The 15,787-nt window shown below is 53.3% G+C and overlaps 1 protein-coding gene and 2 long non-coding RNA genes across 22 annotated transcripts in view; 2 read left to right on the forward strand and 1 right to left on the reverse strand.

Moving 5' to 3' along the window:
* MBNL1 (muscleblind like splicing regulator 1) overlaps positions 1-15,787 on the forward strand; it is a 66,937-nt gene that overhangs the window by 37,968 nt on the left and 13,182 nt on the right. For 14 of the 19 annotated variants that reach the window (XR_011002413.1, XR_011002405.1, XR_011002414.1 and 11 more), the window contains 5 exons: positions 6,510-6,680; positions 8,692-8,892; positions 13,277-13,534; positions 14,479-14,532; positions 15,347-15,500. Coding sequence is in view for 9 of the 19 variants with exons in the window: in XM_068200108.1 (XP_068056209.1) it covers positions 6,510-6,680; positions 8,692-8,892; positions 13,277-13,534; positions 14,479-14,532; positions 15,347-15,500 (838 nt within the window). In the remaining 10 variants the exon portion in view is untranslated. The remainder of the gene's footprint in view (positions 1-6,509; positions 6,681-8,691; positions 8,893-13,276; positions 13,535-14,478; positions 14,533-15,346; positions 15,501-15,787) is intronic. The other 5 variants (XR_011002408.1, XR_011002409.1, XM_068200112.1 and 2 more) reach the window with 1 other exon arrangement.
* LOC137479659 (uncharacterized) overlaps positions 1-15,787 on the forward strand; it is a 127,950-nt gene that overhangs the window by 30,718 nt on the left and 81,445 nt on the right. The window lies entirely within an intron of this gene.
* LOC137479660 (uncharacterized) lies at positions 11,196-15,031 on the reverse strand. Of its 2 annotated transcripts, none has more exons than XR_011002422.1 (2): positions 14,403-15,031; positions 11,196-11,614 (listed from the first exon to the last, which is right to left on the reverse strand). It is a non-coding gene; the product is annotated as an uncharacterized lncRNA (long non-coding RNA). The 2 variants fall into 2 exon arrangements; XR_011002423.1 differs by having other exon boundaries at positions 14,370-15,031.

Below are 15,787 nucleotides of genomic sequence, written 5' to 3' on the forward strand. Positions count from 1 at the left end.
ATCCTATTTTGAAATGAAGTTTAATAAACTTCCCAAATTTCAGTCAGAATTTATGATTTAACTTCACTTGAATAGAATAATATTTTGATAATTACTTTCCCCACTAATGTTGGGGAATTAATTATTTTTCAGTCAATAATATATTTGCCTGACAAATGTATTCTAATCATATTTAAATTGTATTTAAAACAGCATGTCAAGATACTGTACTTGCTAAAAACAAGGGGAAAATACAATTAAAAGGATAACAAGGAAATCAGGAGAGGTATAATTTTTATATAAACTCTGTCAATAAAACCCCCAAACCTGTGGATGTGCTGGCATTTCAGGATTCGATTCCAGCAGTGATTTCCGTGTCTGGGCTGTGGGGCTGCAGTTCTCAGCGATGCTCTCCCATAAAAATGCAGACACAAAAGCTGGCGGCCACTGACCTTCAGGCAGCCGGAGGAGGCCGCTGTGTGCTGCCGGGCAGCACAGGGCACTTATGGCCACGAGGGTAATTTCTGTGGGGTTCAGCGCTGCCCGGAGCCGCAGCCGGCGCTGGCCACGCACGGGAGCGGGGCACTGCTGTCCTCCCTGCTGTCCTCTCTGCTGTCCTCTCTTCTGTTCTCCCTGCTGTCCTCTCTGCTGTCCTCCCTGCTGTCCTCCCTGCTGTCCTCCCTGCTGTCCTCCCTGCTGTCCTCCCTGCTGTCCTCTCTGCTGTCCTCTCTTCTGTTCTCCCTGCTGTCCTCTCTGCTGTCCTCCCTGCTGTCCTCCCTGCTGTCCTCCCTGCTGTCCTCCCTGCTGTCCTCTCTGCTGTCCTCCCTGCTGTCCTCCCTGCTGTCCTCTCTGCTGTCCTCCCTGCTGTCCTCACTGCTGTCCTCCCTGCTGTCCTCACTGCTGTCCTCCCTGCTGTCCTCCCTGCTGTCCTCACTGCTGTCCTCCCTGCTGTCCTCACTGCTGTCCTCACTGCTGTCCTCCCTGCTGTCCTCCCTGCTGTCCTCTCTGCTGTCCTCACTGCTGTCCTCTCTGCTGTCCTCTCTTTTGTCCTCCCTGCTGTCCTCTCTGCTGTCCTCTCTGCTGTCCTCTCTGCTGTCCTCCCTGCTGTCCTCTCTGCTGTCCTCCCTGCTGTCCTCACTGCTGTCCTCCCTGCTGTCCTCCCTGCTGTCCTCACTGCTGTCCTCACTGCTGTCCTCTCTTTTGTCCTCCCTGCTGTCCTCACTGCTGTCCTCCCTGCTGTCCTCCCTGCTGTCCTCCCTGCTGTCCTCACTGCTGTCCTCACTGCTGTCCTCACTGCTGTCCTCACTGCTGTCCTCCCTGCTGTCCTCTCTGCTGTCCTCACTGCTGTCCTCTCTTTTGTCCTCCCTGCTGTCCTCACTGCTGTCCTCCCTGCTGTCCTCCCTGCTGTCCTCCCTGCTGTCCTCACTGCTGTCCTCCCTGCTGTCCTCACGCCCCCTGGGCCTCAGCCTCCGCAGCCAGGCTGGGGCAGAGCCTCCCGAGAGCCCTCTGTGCCCCCTGCTCGGGCAGAGCCCTGCGAGGCAGCTGGCGGGGAGCTTCAGCAGTTGAGCACCCGCACTGTGGAAATGCCCTGCTGGACGTCCTGGCTGCTGTGAGCGGTGATAGTGCATCAGAGCCAGGGAATTGCTTCTCTTTCCCCCTCTCCCCCTAGTCCTTGTTTTGGAGCCTGTGCGCCCCTGGCCCATGTACACATCTGGAGGGGTTGCTCTGTCCCTGCTCACACCCAGGTGCACGTGGGGGATGCGGCTCCTATCTCGAGGGCCACGTGTCTCGTCTGATGGGGCAGGGGGATGCCAGGCTGGGGGCGCGCTGTGGGCACCTCTGGGAGCTAAACGCAGCCGTCAGGGATGCCCAGCTGGAGTCCCTGTGCGGCGGGGGCCCGAGATGGGCTCAGTCCCGAGCTCTGTGCAGAAGGATCGGCACAGTGATGAGCCCTCACCCCGCTCCTGCTGCTGATTTGCTCTGTCTGTTCAGGGCGAACTTCTGGTGAAGGTTCTGTGTAGTGCTCTGTGTCCTGCCTGCCGAGTCGCTGTCAGGGGATTACAGCTGTGAGCAGGATTTGGATGACAGCAATCCCAGCGCCTGCTCAGCATCCCGCTGTTCTGGCCACTGGCAGCTGGGCGCCACGGGAATCTGCACCGTAAACAGATTAAATCTGCCGTGTGTTTTACTTGATCCGGACATAGAGCCATAGTCATTCTCCTCTTAAATTGTGGGTCACTGCGTGCCTGAGTGCGCATCATATGGGCTACCAGAGATTGCTCTAAAAGGATTTGGCAGCACTGGAAGCTCAAGGAGCAGCTGGAGCTCTCGCTGGGAAGAGCTTGTGGTTCCCAAAGGTGCTGTGACCCCCGTGCTGCCCCTCGGGCTGGGGGGAGCCTGCTCCTTCTGCACCCCCCTGGAAAAACGTAGTTCCCTCGTGTCCTGGGGTACAGCACTGGCTGGGGGCAGGTGGAGGGGTGCTTGGGAGGAAATGAAGTGTTGCTCCATCTCAGGCTGCAGAGTCTGTGTGTCCTGGGAGTGTCAATATAAATACTGATGGATTGGTACATACGTGGTACCTATACAGACATGGGGATATACAAACATTGGTAGTAATACCAAGATCAACCACATATTGTATTGAATATTTATATAAATGTTGAAAACACATAAATTTTAAAATACATAAATATAAATAAATTTATAAAAGTTAAAGAATTTATGTAAGTACTTGTACATCCATATGTGGTTGATGCATTTGCTAATGCTGTTATGAAATAAGAATTGGGGTCATTTGGAGGTATCCTAGCAGCCACCTTACCCTGAGTCAGGGTGGCTAGGACTGGGCAGGTGCTCAGTTGACATCACTGTGGGTGCAAAGAAAAGTGGCACAGGTGTGAATGTCGCCATCTGCATCCCTGTCCCCATCCCCATCCTCATGCCACTCTTGTGGCACTGGGGATCATTCTGTGCTTCCTTGGGGCTGAGGAGGAGGAGGGACCCACAGACAGCAGGAGCAGCTGGGAGGGTTTTGCTGCTGAGCTGGTGTCTTTTCTTCTGTTTCCTGCTGGCAGTCTGCTTGCTCTGTTTGCTTTTTTCTTTCTTTTTTTAAATCCTGTTGTATTTCATGGCAGTAGGACAGCTCCCATAGGAGTGCTATTAGCTGTGCAAGCCAAATGATCCATTAGAGGGGTTGAGGCTTTTATGTACAACAATCACACACAGAGATGTCATTAAGTGGTCAGTTCGGTGTGTTGTCACATGAAAGGATTCACTTTAAAAAGTGGCTGCAGAGTGCTGCCATCCGTATCCCTGTGCCACAGCAGCAGCCCTGGGGGGAGCTGAGGGGGCTTCACAGAGGTGATGCCCTCACCTCCTTGCCCTGAGATGTGTGTTTGCCCCCAGCTGGCATTCTGCTTGCTCTGAGAGCTGTTTGGGAGCGTCCAAACCCGCAGCCCCTCCATGGCAGGCTGTTGGGCTGTGAGCTGGGGGAGCTGCAGGGTGTGGAGGGCGAGCACAGCCCCCATCTCTGGGTTTGGCCCTGAACCAGCATCTGGGGAGACGCACCTGTGGGACCAGCTCTGAGGAGAGGCACCTGTGGTCCCACAGCGTCAGGCAGGGGCAGAGCTGGGTGCAGTGACCCCTCCAGCAGGTGTTGGGCATGTCTGCAAACAGGCTGTGCATCAGCTTTGTGTAGAGGCACAGTGACTGCAGCCCTGCCTCTCTCTGGCCTCAGAGGTGTAAGTCATGGGGCTGCAGGCAGCCAGGCAGGCCCTGGGATACATTAAAAAGGTTTCTCTGAATGCGGCAGGCAGCCTCAACACGCCTGCAAACAGTTTATTTTTAAAGAGGAAACCATAGCTTACATGGAGTTAAATGTTTTCCTGTAAAACACATGGGCATCGGGAGAAATAGTTTTACCATTTACAGGCAATGGCTGTGGTACGTACAGCCATCCTCCTGCTCGGGTTCAAAGGCGCCGGGTCAGGAGGGATTTGTACTCGATTTGTACTCCCTGACAGAGGGAGGTGGCTGTGTGTTTGTTTTGGATCAGGAGCACTCCGTGTGTTCCAGCTGTGCTGTTGAGCCGTGGCTGCTGGTTCTGCAGCTTTGGCAGCCCCAGCCCAGGGGAAGCAGCCCCAGGCAGAGCCCCCGGCTGAGGGAACAGCGCAGCTCCAGCAGCAGCACCCTCAGAACACCCACACGTGTTTCAGTGGCTGACGCTTCTGCCCGTCATTAATAGTTGTTCAGTAGTCATGGGCTGGTGCTGTTCATGCAGGGCAGCTGGGATCTGTAGTGCTCACTGGAGTCTCTGTTGGCCACGAGATTTTTCTTCTGACTTTAGGAGGTAGCCTGTTAAATGTTAGAGGGTTGTAGGTCTGACCATGAATGGCCACTTCAAATTACAGAATCGCAGACTCAGCGAGTAAAGGAGCTTGCAGTCTCAGAAGGGAATCCCAAGGAAGCTTTTCTGTTATTAAATATGCAATCAGGGTGTTATCAGAAAGCAAAAATTGCAGTTGTATTGCTAACATTTACTGTGGGATGTTAAAAACAGGGTGTGCTATGCTTCCCAGAAAACTGGTGTTGTGGGGAACAGGCTGGTGGGCTGGTGGTGACCACAAAGAGATGGGCACACTCCTGTTCACCTGTGTGCAGGTCTGAAACACCCAGGTGTACTGACATCATCCAACACACCTGTCAGAGGATCCAAGTCTTCTAGAAATACCCTGGATTTTCAGAATGTAGAATTTTGGGAGTGATTTTTCCAAGGCACGATTGGTCATTTTCTTTTGTCAGTTTGCCATGTTTTCCACAATTCTGTAAGTGTTCACACAAAGTGACTTTGCTTTGTGGGGAGTAAAGCCATGGTGTGTAGCTGGGGATGCTTCTGCCCTGTGGGAGGGTGCCTGGGGACAGGTACAAGTTCCTGCTCCCCTGAAGGCAAGGTGAAAAATCCTCCCAGTCCAACTCCTGATCACCAGACTGTGCTGAGCCCTGTGCTGCACTCAGTGAGGTGTCACAGGAGGCTGAACACAGCAAGGTCAGGCACATCCTGCTCCCATCCGGAGTGGATGGCATTTCTTCATTTTTGACAATGAAAGTGAACTATACAGAGTAGGAAATAAATCTATTATTAAAACCAAAAAAAGAAATGGAGAGGCAGCATGAGATTAAAAGATTTACTGCTGCAAGGAGAGCAAAGCAAATGTGTGCTTGCTGCCACACTGAAATCAGAGTGAGAAGCTGGTGTGGCAGCTGCTGCAGACACGGTGCTGTCCGGGTGGTCGGAGGGGCTGAGCTGAGCTCAGCGGGCACTCCTGACACTGCTGAGCCCAGAGCTGGGGCAAAGCACCACGTGAGACTGCCTGGGACACCGAGGGACCCAGCTGGCCCCTGTCCCTCACCCCACTGGCCTCGAGGGCCTCTGCTGAGGGGCATGCTGGGGAGCCTCGGGAGCATTTGTCCAGCGTTTAGTCCAGTAGGGTTGGGTTAATCCCCCCGCTGTGCTGGTGTGGCCCAGCAGGACACTGCAGCATCCCCTGCCACCTCTGAATTTACCCACTTATGATATTCCTTTTGTAATGATGGGAAGAGAGTTCAGAGAAGGTTCAGAGAGATGAAGAACTGCCTTGAACTCTGCCGACTGCAGTTAGCAGGATCCAGTGGCAGGGTAACTGGGAGCTGCTCGCTGCAGGGTCAGGGGATGAACGCTGCCCGTGTTCTGGTGACATCTGTGCCACTGGTTTCCAGCCCGCGCCTTCCAGCTCCTGGGCGCTCTGTGGACCATTTGTAAAGGTCCATGAAATAAAAGTGAAACAAGAAACCCTGCTCCCAGACAGACAAATCTGCATTTCTTCTGGGAAATTCGCTGAGATCTGTAAATTAAAAGAGATTGAAAGTTAAAGGTGCCCTGAGCTCCAGAGCTACGTGCAAACAAGGAGGATGTAAGTGTTTTGATACTAGCTGGTGATAGCAAAGCATAAGCACAGTTTACTTGGGGCTGTGGTATAGTCTGGTAGTCTTTAACTCTGAGTAAATAGCTTTCCTTAAAGACCATCTCCTAGGTGGATAGAAATGCTGGTCTCAATAGGGAAGCAGCAAGGCTCCTTGTTTCCTGGGAGCCAGAGGACATTGCATTAGATCACAGGAATGATTTTTTATGGCTTTAAAGCATTTGAGTGTATGAAGTACACTGAGTGGTTGGGGTGTGCAACACAAACTGCCAGGCTTTGGATCTCATCCAGAGAGTTGTGGAACAGCCTAAACCCCAGCGTTGAAATGAGGACATTGAGTAAAATCTGGATTTCAGAGTCAGGTTGGTTAACTGCTCCTCTGATTCCAGCAACACATGTTGTAGTTCCATGATAGCCATTCAGCAGTAATTGGCTCTGACTTTTACATTGTGCTCATGTAAGATCTCATTTTCCAGGTATCTGGTAAGTGTGTCTGCTTGTGTTTGCTTTAGCTCATGGCATAAGGAACAAAGATGCAGCTTCTAATCCTACTGTGTCCATTCTCTTCTTCAGGGTCGATGTTCAAGGGAAAACTGCAAATATCTTCACCCACCACCACACTTAAAAACGCAGCTGGAGATCAATGGCCGCAATAACCTGATCCAGCAGAAGAACATGGCCATGCTGGCCCAGCAGATGCAGCTGGCCAATGCCATGATGCCCGGAGCCCCGCTGCAGCCCGTGGTACGTGCACTCCAGGGGTCCCTCAGGAGCTGGGGCTGAGTGCAGGCAGCACAGGCTTCCCCACCAGGGAAATCCCACAGAGGTCGGGAATGGGAGAGGAACCAGCTGCACTGAAATGCCCCTCTGTATGTCTTTGTGTTGCTTAATTCTGCCTTGCCTGAAGTAATATTTTTAATTAATTTCAGAAATCTTGAGTTAATTTATCTTTCACAACTTTATTCTCAGAGTTTGGAAAGTGAGTGATCTGCATGAGATTTTCATTTCCTTTGCAATATTATGTGCTCTAGGAAACTCCTGGCTTTGAGAAGATGCCCACTGGGTGTTTTCCCATCACTCAAGGGAACTTGCCCAGAGAATTGCTTGCTGGAATTGAGCTTTAGTTTAGAGGGAGTTAGGCTCAGCTTGAGCATGGCTAGTGCATCAGTCAGTAGGAGCCCATCCAGCAGCAGAGAGCTGGGGTGGCTCTGTGCCCTGGCCCAGAGCGGCCATGTGCCAATGGGGCTGGAGGACGGGGGGTGTCCCCACTTAGACTGTGCAGCACATCACGATGTACCGGTGAGCTTCAGAGCAATGCCAGCTGGCTCTGATAACGTGCTGTTATTCTGCGGTGGTCAAAAGCAGGATATTTATATTGCTAGAAAATAAGCTCAGTAGGAAATAAATGGGGTAGTCTTATTTGCTGTACAGCAAGCACACAGGTGTCTGAGTGTATTGGGCTGAAATCAAACACCAGCGTCTCTTAAGTCACACACTAACAGACTGGTTCTATTTTGAAGTTCATTATTACAAGCTGATAAACCAGTAATGAAAAATGCAGTTAATTAATAGTGTATTTAAGAGTAATATTTAATTTCCTGTAATATTTGCCAGGTTGTTTTTCATTCACATAGGTGAAGAATCATAAGCATTACAGAAATTATATCCATTTACACCACTCTCATTCTGTTTTCTCCAGTAATCCCTGCATGGTTTTGTTCATTATTTCCAAAGTCTCTTGCTTCCAGACAATTCAGTCATTTCCTCAGGAATACAGAAACATGTGCTCTTCTCTGCTGTCTGCCTTAAATTGATAGGAAACAGAGAAAGAATTGTGTTAAATCTGTAGTTGTTTTTCCCTCTAAAAATTAGTTGGGGAAAATAACCTAAATGCCTTGAGTAACTGCTTTATTTAGATAGTGAAAGACAAACACTCCTGGCTGAATTTTATTTGGCAGTTACACTGCATTTGGGGGCAGGAGTGTTATTTAATCCTTGCTGCAATGTAGCAGCTCTGTGTTGGGTTTTCACAGCATTATTTGAGCTCTTCACACCCACAAGGGCATTTGACTCTTTTTTGGAAACATGCAAACAAACAAAATAAAATCAAATTTGCATGTGCTCTTTCTTCCACTGGTTTAATGTTTTAGCCTAACTAAAGCATCTCCCTGATGCAGCGAGTGTCTGAGTATCTGCATGGCCAGCCTGCTGGATTCTGTAAAGCGGGAGGATTGTGGCTGTGAAACCCCAGGAGTTCCCGAGCCAGCTCTAGCTGCAGCAGGCTCGGAAAAGCTTTGCCTGTGCCTGAAGTTGAGAGTGGTTGATGCTTTGTCAGGGCTCTCAGATGCCTTTTCTCCAAGAGTCAGTGTTGTACTTGCTGTGGCCGTGTCTCCCTGGTAGCCCTGGACTCTCTGTGACCCCACAGAGCATCTGTCATCCACTATGGCATTGCTGGAGGGTGGATCCACTGTGAGTTTGCTCCAGGAGCTGCCACGTGCTGTGAGTGTGCAGGGAAGCTGGAGGAGGAGAGCCAGCAGAGGCTGGTGGGGATATCTGTCCCATGCTCTTGCTCACGTGCAACAACTGCACGGGTGTTCCCCACGACCCACAAACACAACAAATGCTCCTTTCCAGCTAGCAGCAGAAACTCACCCCGTTCAGCTCCAGGAGATGGCCGGGGAGCTGTTTGGGTGACAGCACGGCAAGCTGCTGCACAGCACATGTTAAGTGTGTCTTTCCCTGTCTCTAACTGCAGCCGATGTTTTCCGTTGCACCGAGCTTAGCCACCAACGCGTCAGCCGCCTTCAACCCCTACCTGGGGCCGGTGTCTCCAGGCCTGGTCCCCGCCGAGATCCTGCCCACGGCCCCGATGCTGGTGACGGGAAACCCCGGCGTGCCGGTCCCTGCCGCTGCCGCCGCCGCTGCCCAGAAGCTGATGAGGACAGACAGGCTGGAGGTAGGAGCTGGGTGGTGTACCTTACTCTCACAAGTGCTATCATTTATTATGTCTTCTAGGTAGGAAATACTTTCCTTGTGAAAGCAAATAACGCAGGTTTCACTTGGGCTGTAATGTTGTATCTTTGTGATGGTAAGAACGAGGAGTGACTGAGTGATTGTACAGTAAGTTCAGGCTGCCGGTCTGCTTCTGACCCTCCCTTGCAGAAGGAAGTGGGAATGTTTAGGAATGATCATGGCAGCAGCAAGGGTGCCACGGAGCTGTTAGTGTGTGCCCAGAAGGCGTTGACACGGTGGGGGCACAGCCCCTGAGCGCTAGGGAGAGGTACAGAGCTGCAGAGAGCTGCAGCTGCTGGGGTGCAGATAACTCGGCCTCTCTGGCTCTGGGCAGACGGTGCCCACGCTCCCCTGCTGGCCTCCCGCACCTGGCTTATCACCCTCGCTACAACCCTGACAAGTGTCGTGCTCTCGAGCTGCTGCTCTCCCTTGCTCCAAATCTTTCTTATCTCAAAGGCCTCAAAGTGTTTTCGGCACCTTATCGGTGCTGCGGCATCGTGGGCGGGGAGCCAGGGACGGCCACCAGCTGCCATGAGCCTGGGGCACAGCCCATGGGCACAGCCTGAGAGCACAGCCTGAGAGCATGGAGCACAGCCTGAGAGTGTGGAGCACAGCCTGAGAGCGTGGAGCACAGCCTGAGAGTGTGGAGCACAGCCTGAGAGTGTGGAGCACAGCCTGAGAGTGTGGAGCACAGCCTGAGGGCAGAGCCTGTGGGCACAACCTGAGAGCAGGTGCTGGGCAGCCCTGGTTGGGTCTGGTGGTTAAAAGGCAGCGATGGGGAGGCTGAGCAGCCAGGCTGCCCTGCTGCCACCCTGCTGTGTGCTGGACACCGCGGGGGTTGGGGCTCAAGGCTGCCATGTCCTGCACGCCTGCTGCTGGTCTCCCTTCTGGCAGTGGGTCTGCTCACTGAGCTCAGGGAGCACGCTGGGAGGAGCAAGAAGGATCTCTGTTTTATGCAGCCTACTGTGTTTGTAACTCTGTTCTTTCTGCCTGTGCATCTGCACTAACAGGGATTAACTCTCCTTCCAAGGGAACTTAATTCCTTTTCCTTAGCTGCATCCCTGACTGGCGAGCTGCTGCTCAGAAGGGGCGAGCTGGGAGCAGTGTGGAGGATCATCTGGCAGCCAGCATTTCCCGCTGCTGCTGTCACTATTCTCAGAGCTCACATCACCACAGGTCACCCTCCTGTGGGATCACATCATTTCCCTTTTTAGAGATGTTTTCCCCGAGGGAAGCGCTCCCCAAAGCACGCTCAGGTTGCAGGGAAGGCAGCCGTGCCGGGCTCTGAGCTGGCACACAGGTGGCTGGCTGGAATCACCCAGGGATGTTTTTCCCTTGAGGACTCTGTTTCATGATGGACACCTGCCAGAGGTGGATTAAAACCAAAATGCAATTAGGTAAATTTGTAAATAAATCATAATGGATTTGGAAATGAGTATGGAGAGGAAGATGCCTGTGGTGGGAACCCTTTGGGTTGTGCTGCCAAGATCAGCAGCTGTGTTTGATTGTGCTTCCAGCCCTGCAGCGCCCATGGGCTGGTCAGGGTGGGACATGAGGGCTCAAAAGCATCCTGGTCATAAGCAGGATGTACCCATTGTCCCCAAGCACCCTGGAAAGCAGGGGCACCCCTTTGTGTGCCCCTCCAGGGCAGCCCTGGTGCTGGCCGCAGGCTGTGACCGCTGTGCACAGGGAGCTGGTGTCATCTGGGACCTCAGCGTGCAGGATTTGGCTCTCTGGACGCTGCATTCTCTTGATATTGCTGTTCAAGAAGTGGTGCACTGCTGAGCCAAACTCCTCTGCATGAGAGGGAGATGCTAGAGTAGCACTCTCAGGGTCACAGTACTGTTTTTCCCTTCTGCAAATTCAGTTTAAACAGTGAAACATATAGGTGAGAACATAATTTGCAAATGCTTTCCAGTACAGTGGTCATCTGATCTGGAGTATCCAAATTTAGTATCCAAACACTAAACAAGCACGTAATTTTTATGAGCAGCAAAATATTTGAATGTACTTTATAGGCTACAGAAATGCAGAATGGATTTTGGAGATTCTATATGATCTGGCTATTGCCTCCCAGAGGAGCCAGCAGTGTCTACCTGCTTTCCCAGGGAGCTGCAGCTGTGGCATTGCCATTTGTGATGGCATGATCAGAGCTTTATAAGGCTTCACTCACTCTCCCTCGGAATGAACTGTCCTGGAGAAAAATAACCACAATGATGTTAGCAACTAATCTTGGAGTATGATTGGTTCTGCTTAGAATTTTAAATATTTATTTTCAAGAGTGATATACGCTGGCAGAAATTAGGTCAGCACGCATTCTGGCATACAGACCCAGGCTGTTCCCAGGCTGAAAGCTCTCAGTAAGCACACCTGGGGTTTTCAGGGATGCAGGCAGACACCACAGCTGTGTTGGGCAGCACTGTGTCTCCTGAATTATTGCGAGTCTTGGTAAAGTGAGGTCGGTGACTGATACTAGCAGTGGGATTGCTTTCATCTAGATTTCATACTGACAGCATGCAGGTGTTGGGTGTCCAGTGCTTTCAGCCACTCTTGTAAGGAATCTGCATCTCAGGATGGAAATGTCATGGCTTCAGGCTTTTCCACAGCTTTCCTCACACTCCTCCCCTGCAGGAAATATCTTGAACAAAGTGTGGTTCTTCAGTGAACTAGAAAAGAAGCAAGAAGGACAGGGAATTGAGAGAAAAAGGAATTGCCTAGTGCTTTATCAAAAGCAGCTGTTTCTGTTAGAATGCTATTATTTTCTATTAGAAGTGTTCCAAAGCCAAGAATGACCACAGCCAAGCTGTTTCTTGCTTGGTTCTTACATACCATGTTTTGCCAGAAAGAAGCAACTTAAAAGTTCTTGGAGCTGGTCAGCTCTGGGTGATCAGGACTGTTGTGCTGGCTGGCATGTGTCACTGGAGGGGACTGTATCAGGGAAGGGATCTGGCTGCAGGATTACCTGGCAGGCCAGTGGTTCTTTTCCAGCCCAGGAATTTGCCTGAGCTGTTTCTGGCGTGCTGCAGAATCTGTTCTGCAAGCCCTGAGCAAGAGGACACGGGATGAGCAGGGGCCTGGAGGGGCTGAGCCTAGCTCACGTGGCTCAGGTGCCAGTACATACCTGGAGTCTGTTACCACGTGAAAAAAGCCTATGAATCTTCAGGAATGGCCCTGAACAAATGTTTTCACACTTAACCTGGTCCTGGTCCTACAGGGGGGTCACTTCATAACCATGGAGGATTTGCAGGTAGCAGTGGCAGTGGCACGAGGATTAAACAGCAGCCAGAGGACTGGTGTAAAGGGAAACCAAACCACCTCCAAATCTGGGTTGTTGCAGGGATCAGAGCCAAGGTTCTTGAGGAAATACTTACAATCCAAGCTCACAGGCAGCCACCTTGAACAGGAAGTTCCATCTGCTAAAGGGTTTTATTTTTATACAGACCTGGTTGCTTTTGTCCCTTTGTTTCCTATGGCCTTTGGAAAACTGGAATGCGAAGTGTGTTTTGTTGGCACTTTGGAGAACTGACCATGACAGGAGCCCATGTCAGTCTGTCATACACAGGGGTTTGCACCTGTGCAGAGGGGGCCGGTGTTTGTCACACTGGTGCCACAGTCCGTGTCTGCGGTGCTGGGGTGGCCGGGGGCCTGGGGGTCTGTGTGGGCTCGGGGCTGGCTGGAGCCCACGGGGACCCTGCAGGGGCTGTCACCCAAGCAGCTGCAGTGTCTGAGCCCTCCAGCTCCATCTGGCTGCTGGCGTGTGACAGCGAGAGCAGTGGCCGCTGCGGCTGTGGCCGCTGCCATTCCCCACCTCCCCAGGGTGACGGCTGGGCAGCACAAGGGATGTGCCACCACCGTGGGCTTGGGTTGCTGTCTCCTGGCAGGCACCTGGCTCGTGGGGGCACATGGACACAGAGTGCCCACCCGGTGGGGCTCCCTGGCGGTGGCCACACACCGTCCACTCACCGTAATGAGCACATCGAGCACAGCCAGGTCACAGCAGGGCATGGCCGTGCCCGGGAGCAGCCACGGCACATTTCAGGAGACAGAAACAGCCCCTGGGCAGCTAGCTGGGAGCCAGAATGACACCTGCTGTGTGCTTGGCTCTGATCATGGTGAGGTTTCATGCTCCTTGACATCAGAAGTGGCTCTGGAGAAGCCAGTCTCTGCTGCCAGGTTCCTGAGCCCTCCATCCCACTGCAGTGCACCACCTGGGCCAGGCCCCTTCCTCGTGGTGCTCTCGCAGGCTTTCAGAAAGTTTGTCTGTGCTGCGAGCCGTGCCTGCAACACCCATCATCCAAAGTAATTGCTTTCTTTTCCTGGTGTCACAGGTATGTCGAGAGTACCAGCGTGGGAACTGCAACAGGGGAGAGAACGACTGCCGCTTCGCTCACCCCGCCGACAGCGCCATGATCGACACCAACGACAACACGGTCACCGTCTGCATGGATTACATCAAAGGGAGGTGCTCCCGGGAAAAGTGCAAATATTTTCACCCTCCTGCACACCTGCAAGCCAAGATCAAGGCTGCCCAGTACCAGGTTAACCAAGCTGCAGCTGCCCAAGCAGCAGCGACTGCAGCTGCCATGGTGAGTGTGGGAGCACTTGTGGACGTAGACGTACATTGAGGAGAGGCAATGGTGGATGTGTGTTTGTCCTTGCTGAGGAGGGTGCGTGTGCTCGGGGACCCCGGTCACTACATGGTGCAATGAGCTTTCTCAGCATGTGGTGCCAGATCTGCTGTGAAGTAGTTCCAGACCATTGAGGTGTGTGACTAATTTTGCCTGCTGATGTACGGAGTACCCGTGTGTACCTCTGTGCGTGCATACGTGTGTGCGTGTGTCTCCGTGTGGGCTACTTGTGTCTCTGGTTGGCTGTATGTCCGTGTGTGAGCAGATGTGTATCTGTCCAGCTGCACAGCTAGATAAATCTGTGTTTAGTTTCTGTAAGTCCGTGTTTGTAGAGGCGTAGTTTGAAGTGGATTGGCCATGTTCCTGCTGTCCCCGTCCCGTGTCCCCGAGGGCTGGCGGTGGCTGTCCCGGGCGCTCGTGCGGGCCCGTAGCGGTAGCAGCCAGACCTGGGCCCCCGAGGAGCCGGTGTGCTGGCGAGGCGAGGGCAGCACTGGGGGGCTGTGGTGGCAGAGGGTCCCGCCTGTGCTGAGCCCGTGGGTGTGGGAAGCGGAGCACAGTGGGGGCGGCAGGGCCGGCGGGGCGAGGCGGTGGCCGCGGGTCCGGCACGGGCGGGAGCCCCGTTGTGCGTGGCCGTGAGCCCCGCGGCCCGCCCGGCGTGGCCCTGGTGGGGGCCGGGGGTGGCCCTGGGCACCCCCTGCTGCCCCGCTGCCCTGCCCGTCGGGCCCATGCATGCCTAGTCTTGTTACCGTTGTACACGGCATCCGGTGATTTGTTTTTATTTGTTTTTTCTCACCTCCCCAAATGCACTGCTGCCCCCATGACGCACCTCTGCTTGCTGTTTATGTTAATGCGCTTGACCCCACTGGCCATTGCCATCATGTGCTCGCTGCCTGCTAATTAAGACTCAGTCGGCTGTCAAATCACTGAAGCGACCCCTCGAGGCAACCTTTGACCTGGTACTATGACCTTTCACCTTTTAGCTTGGCATGTAGCTGTATCGTAGAGTCGAGTTTGGGGTTAATGTGTAGAAATGGAACATCCCGGTTTCCCTCCCCACGTCCCCGGCAAAGGGCGTGTGGGCGGCCGGGCCAGGCTGGGTGACCTCCCTGCTGCCCCCGCGCCCTGCCGGCCCCTTCCCGTCCCCTCCCCTGCCCTCCTGTCCCCCGTCCCCTCCCGGGTGCCGGCGCAGGGGCGTTGGCATGGCTTGGTGGCGCGGAGGCGGCCGGGGCCGGCATGCGGCGCGCTCTGCATGCCCGGGCAGCGCTGGGGCCCGGGGACTGGGGTGTCACCACGGCCCTGCCATCCTCTCCAGACGGTGACTATTAACATGGCTTCTACGTGTGATCCTCATGGAGCTAGCAGTGCTGCTTCCCCGAGAGCCTCGCTCCTGGCCCAGCCCGAAGCTTTCCCGTGGCGTGGCACTGATGCCGGTGCCCATAGCGGCTGTCCCGCCGGTCCCTGTGCCGCTCTAGTGGTAGGCAAATAGTGCTCCCTGGAAAGCTGTTCCCTCGCCTTTTATTTGGTAGTTCAGTCTGCTATGCCGCTTGCTTGCTCATGGAGAAACATGGTGCTGCCTGGTTATTTTGCCTTCTACTGATTTTTCTTTTTTTCCTTTTTCTCTCTCCTTTTCTCCTCCCTCCCTCTCTCCCTTCCTCCTTCCCTCCCATCCTCCTCCACACCCCACCCACCCCCTCCCTTTTTTTTTTTTCTTTTTTTTTTTTTTTTTCTTTTTGTTACTGGACTTTATTTTTATACCCATCCACCATTCAGGGAATTCCTCAAGCTGTTCTTCCCCCCTTACCAAAGAGGCCTGCGCTTGAAAAAACCAATGGTGCCACCGCAGTCTTTAACACTGGTATCTTCCAATACCAGCAAGCTCTTGCCAACATGCAGTTGCAGCAGCATACAGCCTTTCTCCCACCAGGTAAGTGCATCACTGGCACCTTTTCAGGGGCGGGAGCGGAGGGATTTCTGGGAAAAGCACACTGGGAGACAGCTGTTGGTTGCTGTTGCCAACGCGGTGTGTGCTGGAGGCCGCTGGTGCCAGGCACAGGCAGCCCCTCCAGCCAGGGCACAGCAGTGCCCCGTGCCCCTGGGCACAGGAGGGGCTGCCTGTAGGAATGCTGGCTTCTCTCTGCTCCTCGCAGAAGCTGGGTGGGTGTTTTCCAGTCTAACACAAAATCAGCATTGTGCTCTGTCACCACAAATCAG

The sequence above is a fragment of the Anomalospiza imberbis genome, chromosome 10 (assembly GCF_031753505.1).
Source record: "Anomalospiza imberbis isolate Cuckoo-Finch-1a 21T00152 chromosome 10, ASM3175350v1, whole genome shotgun sequence".
Lineage (NCBI taxonomy): Eukaryota > Metazoa > Chordata > Aves > Passeriformes > Viduidae > Anomalospiza > Anomalospiza imberbis.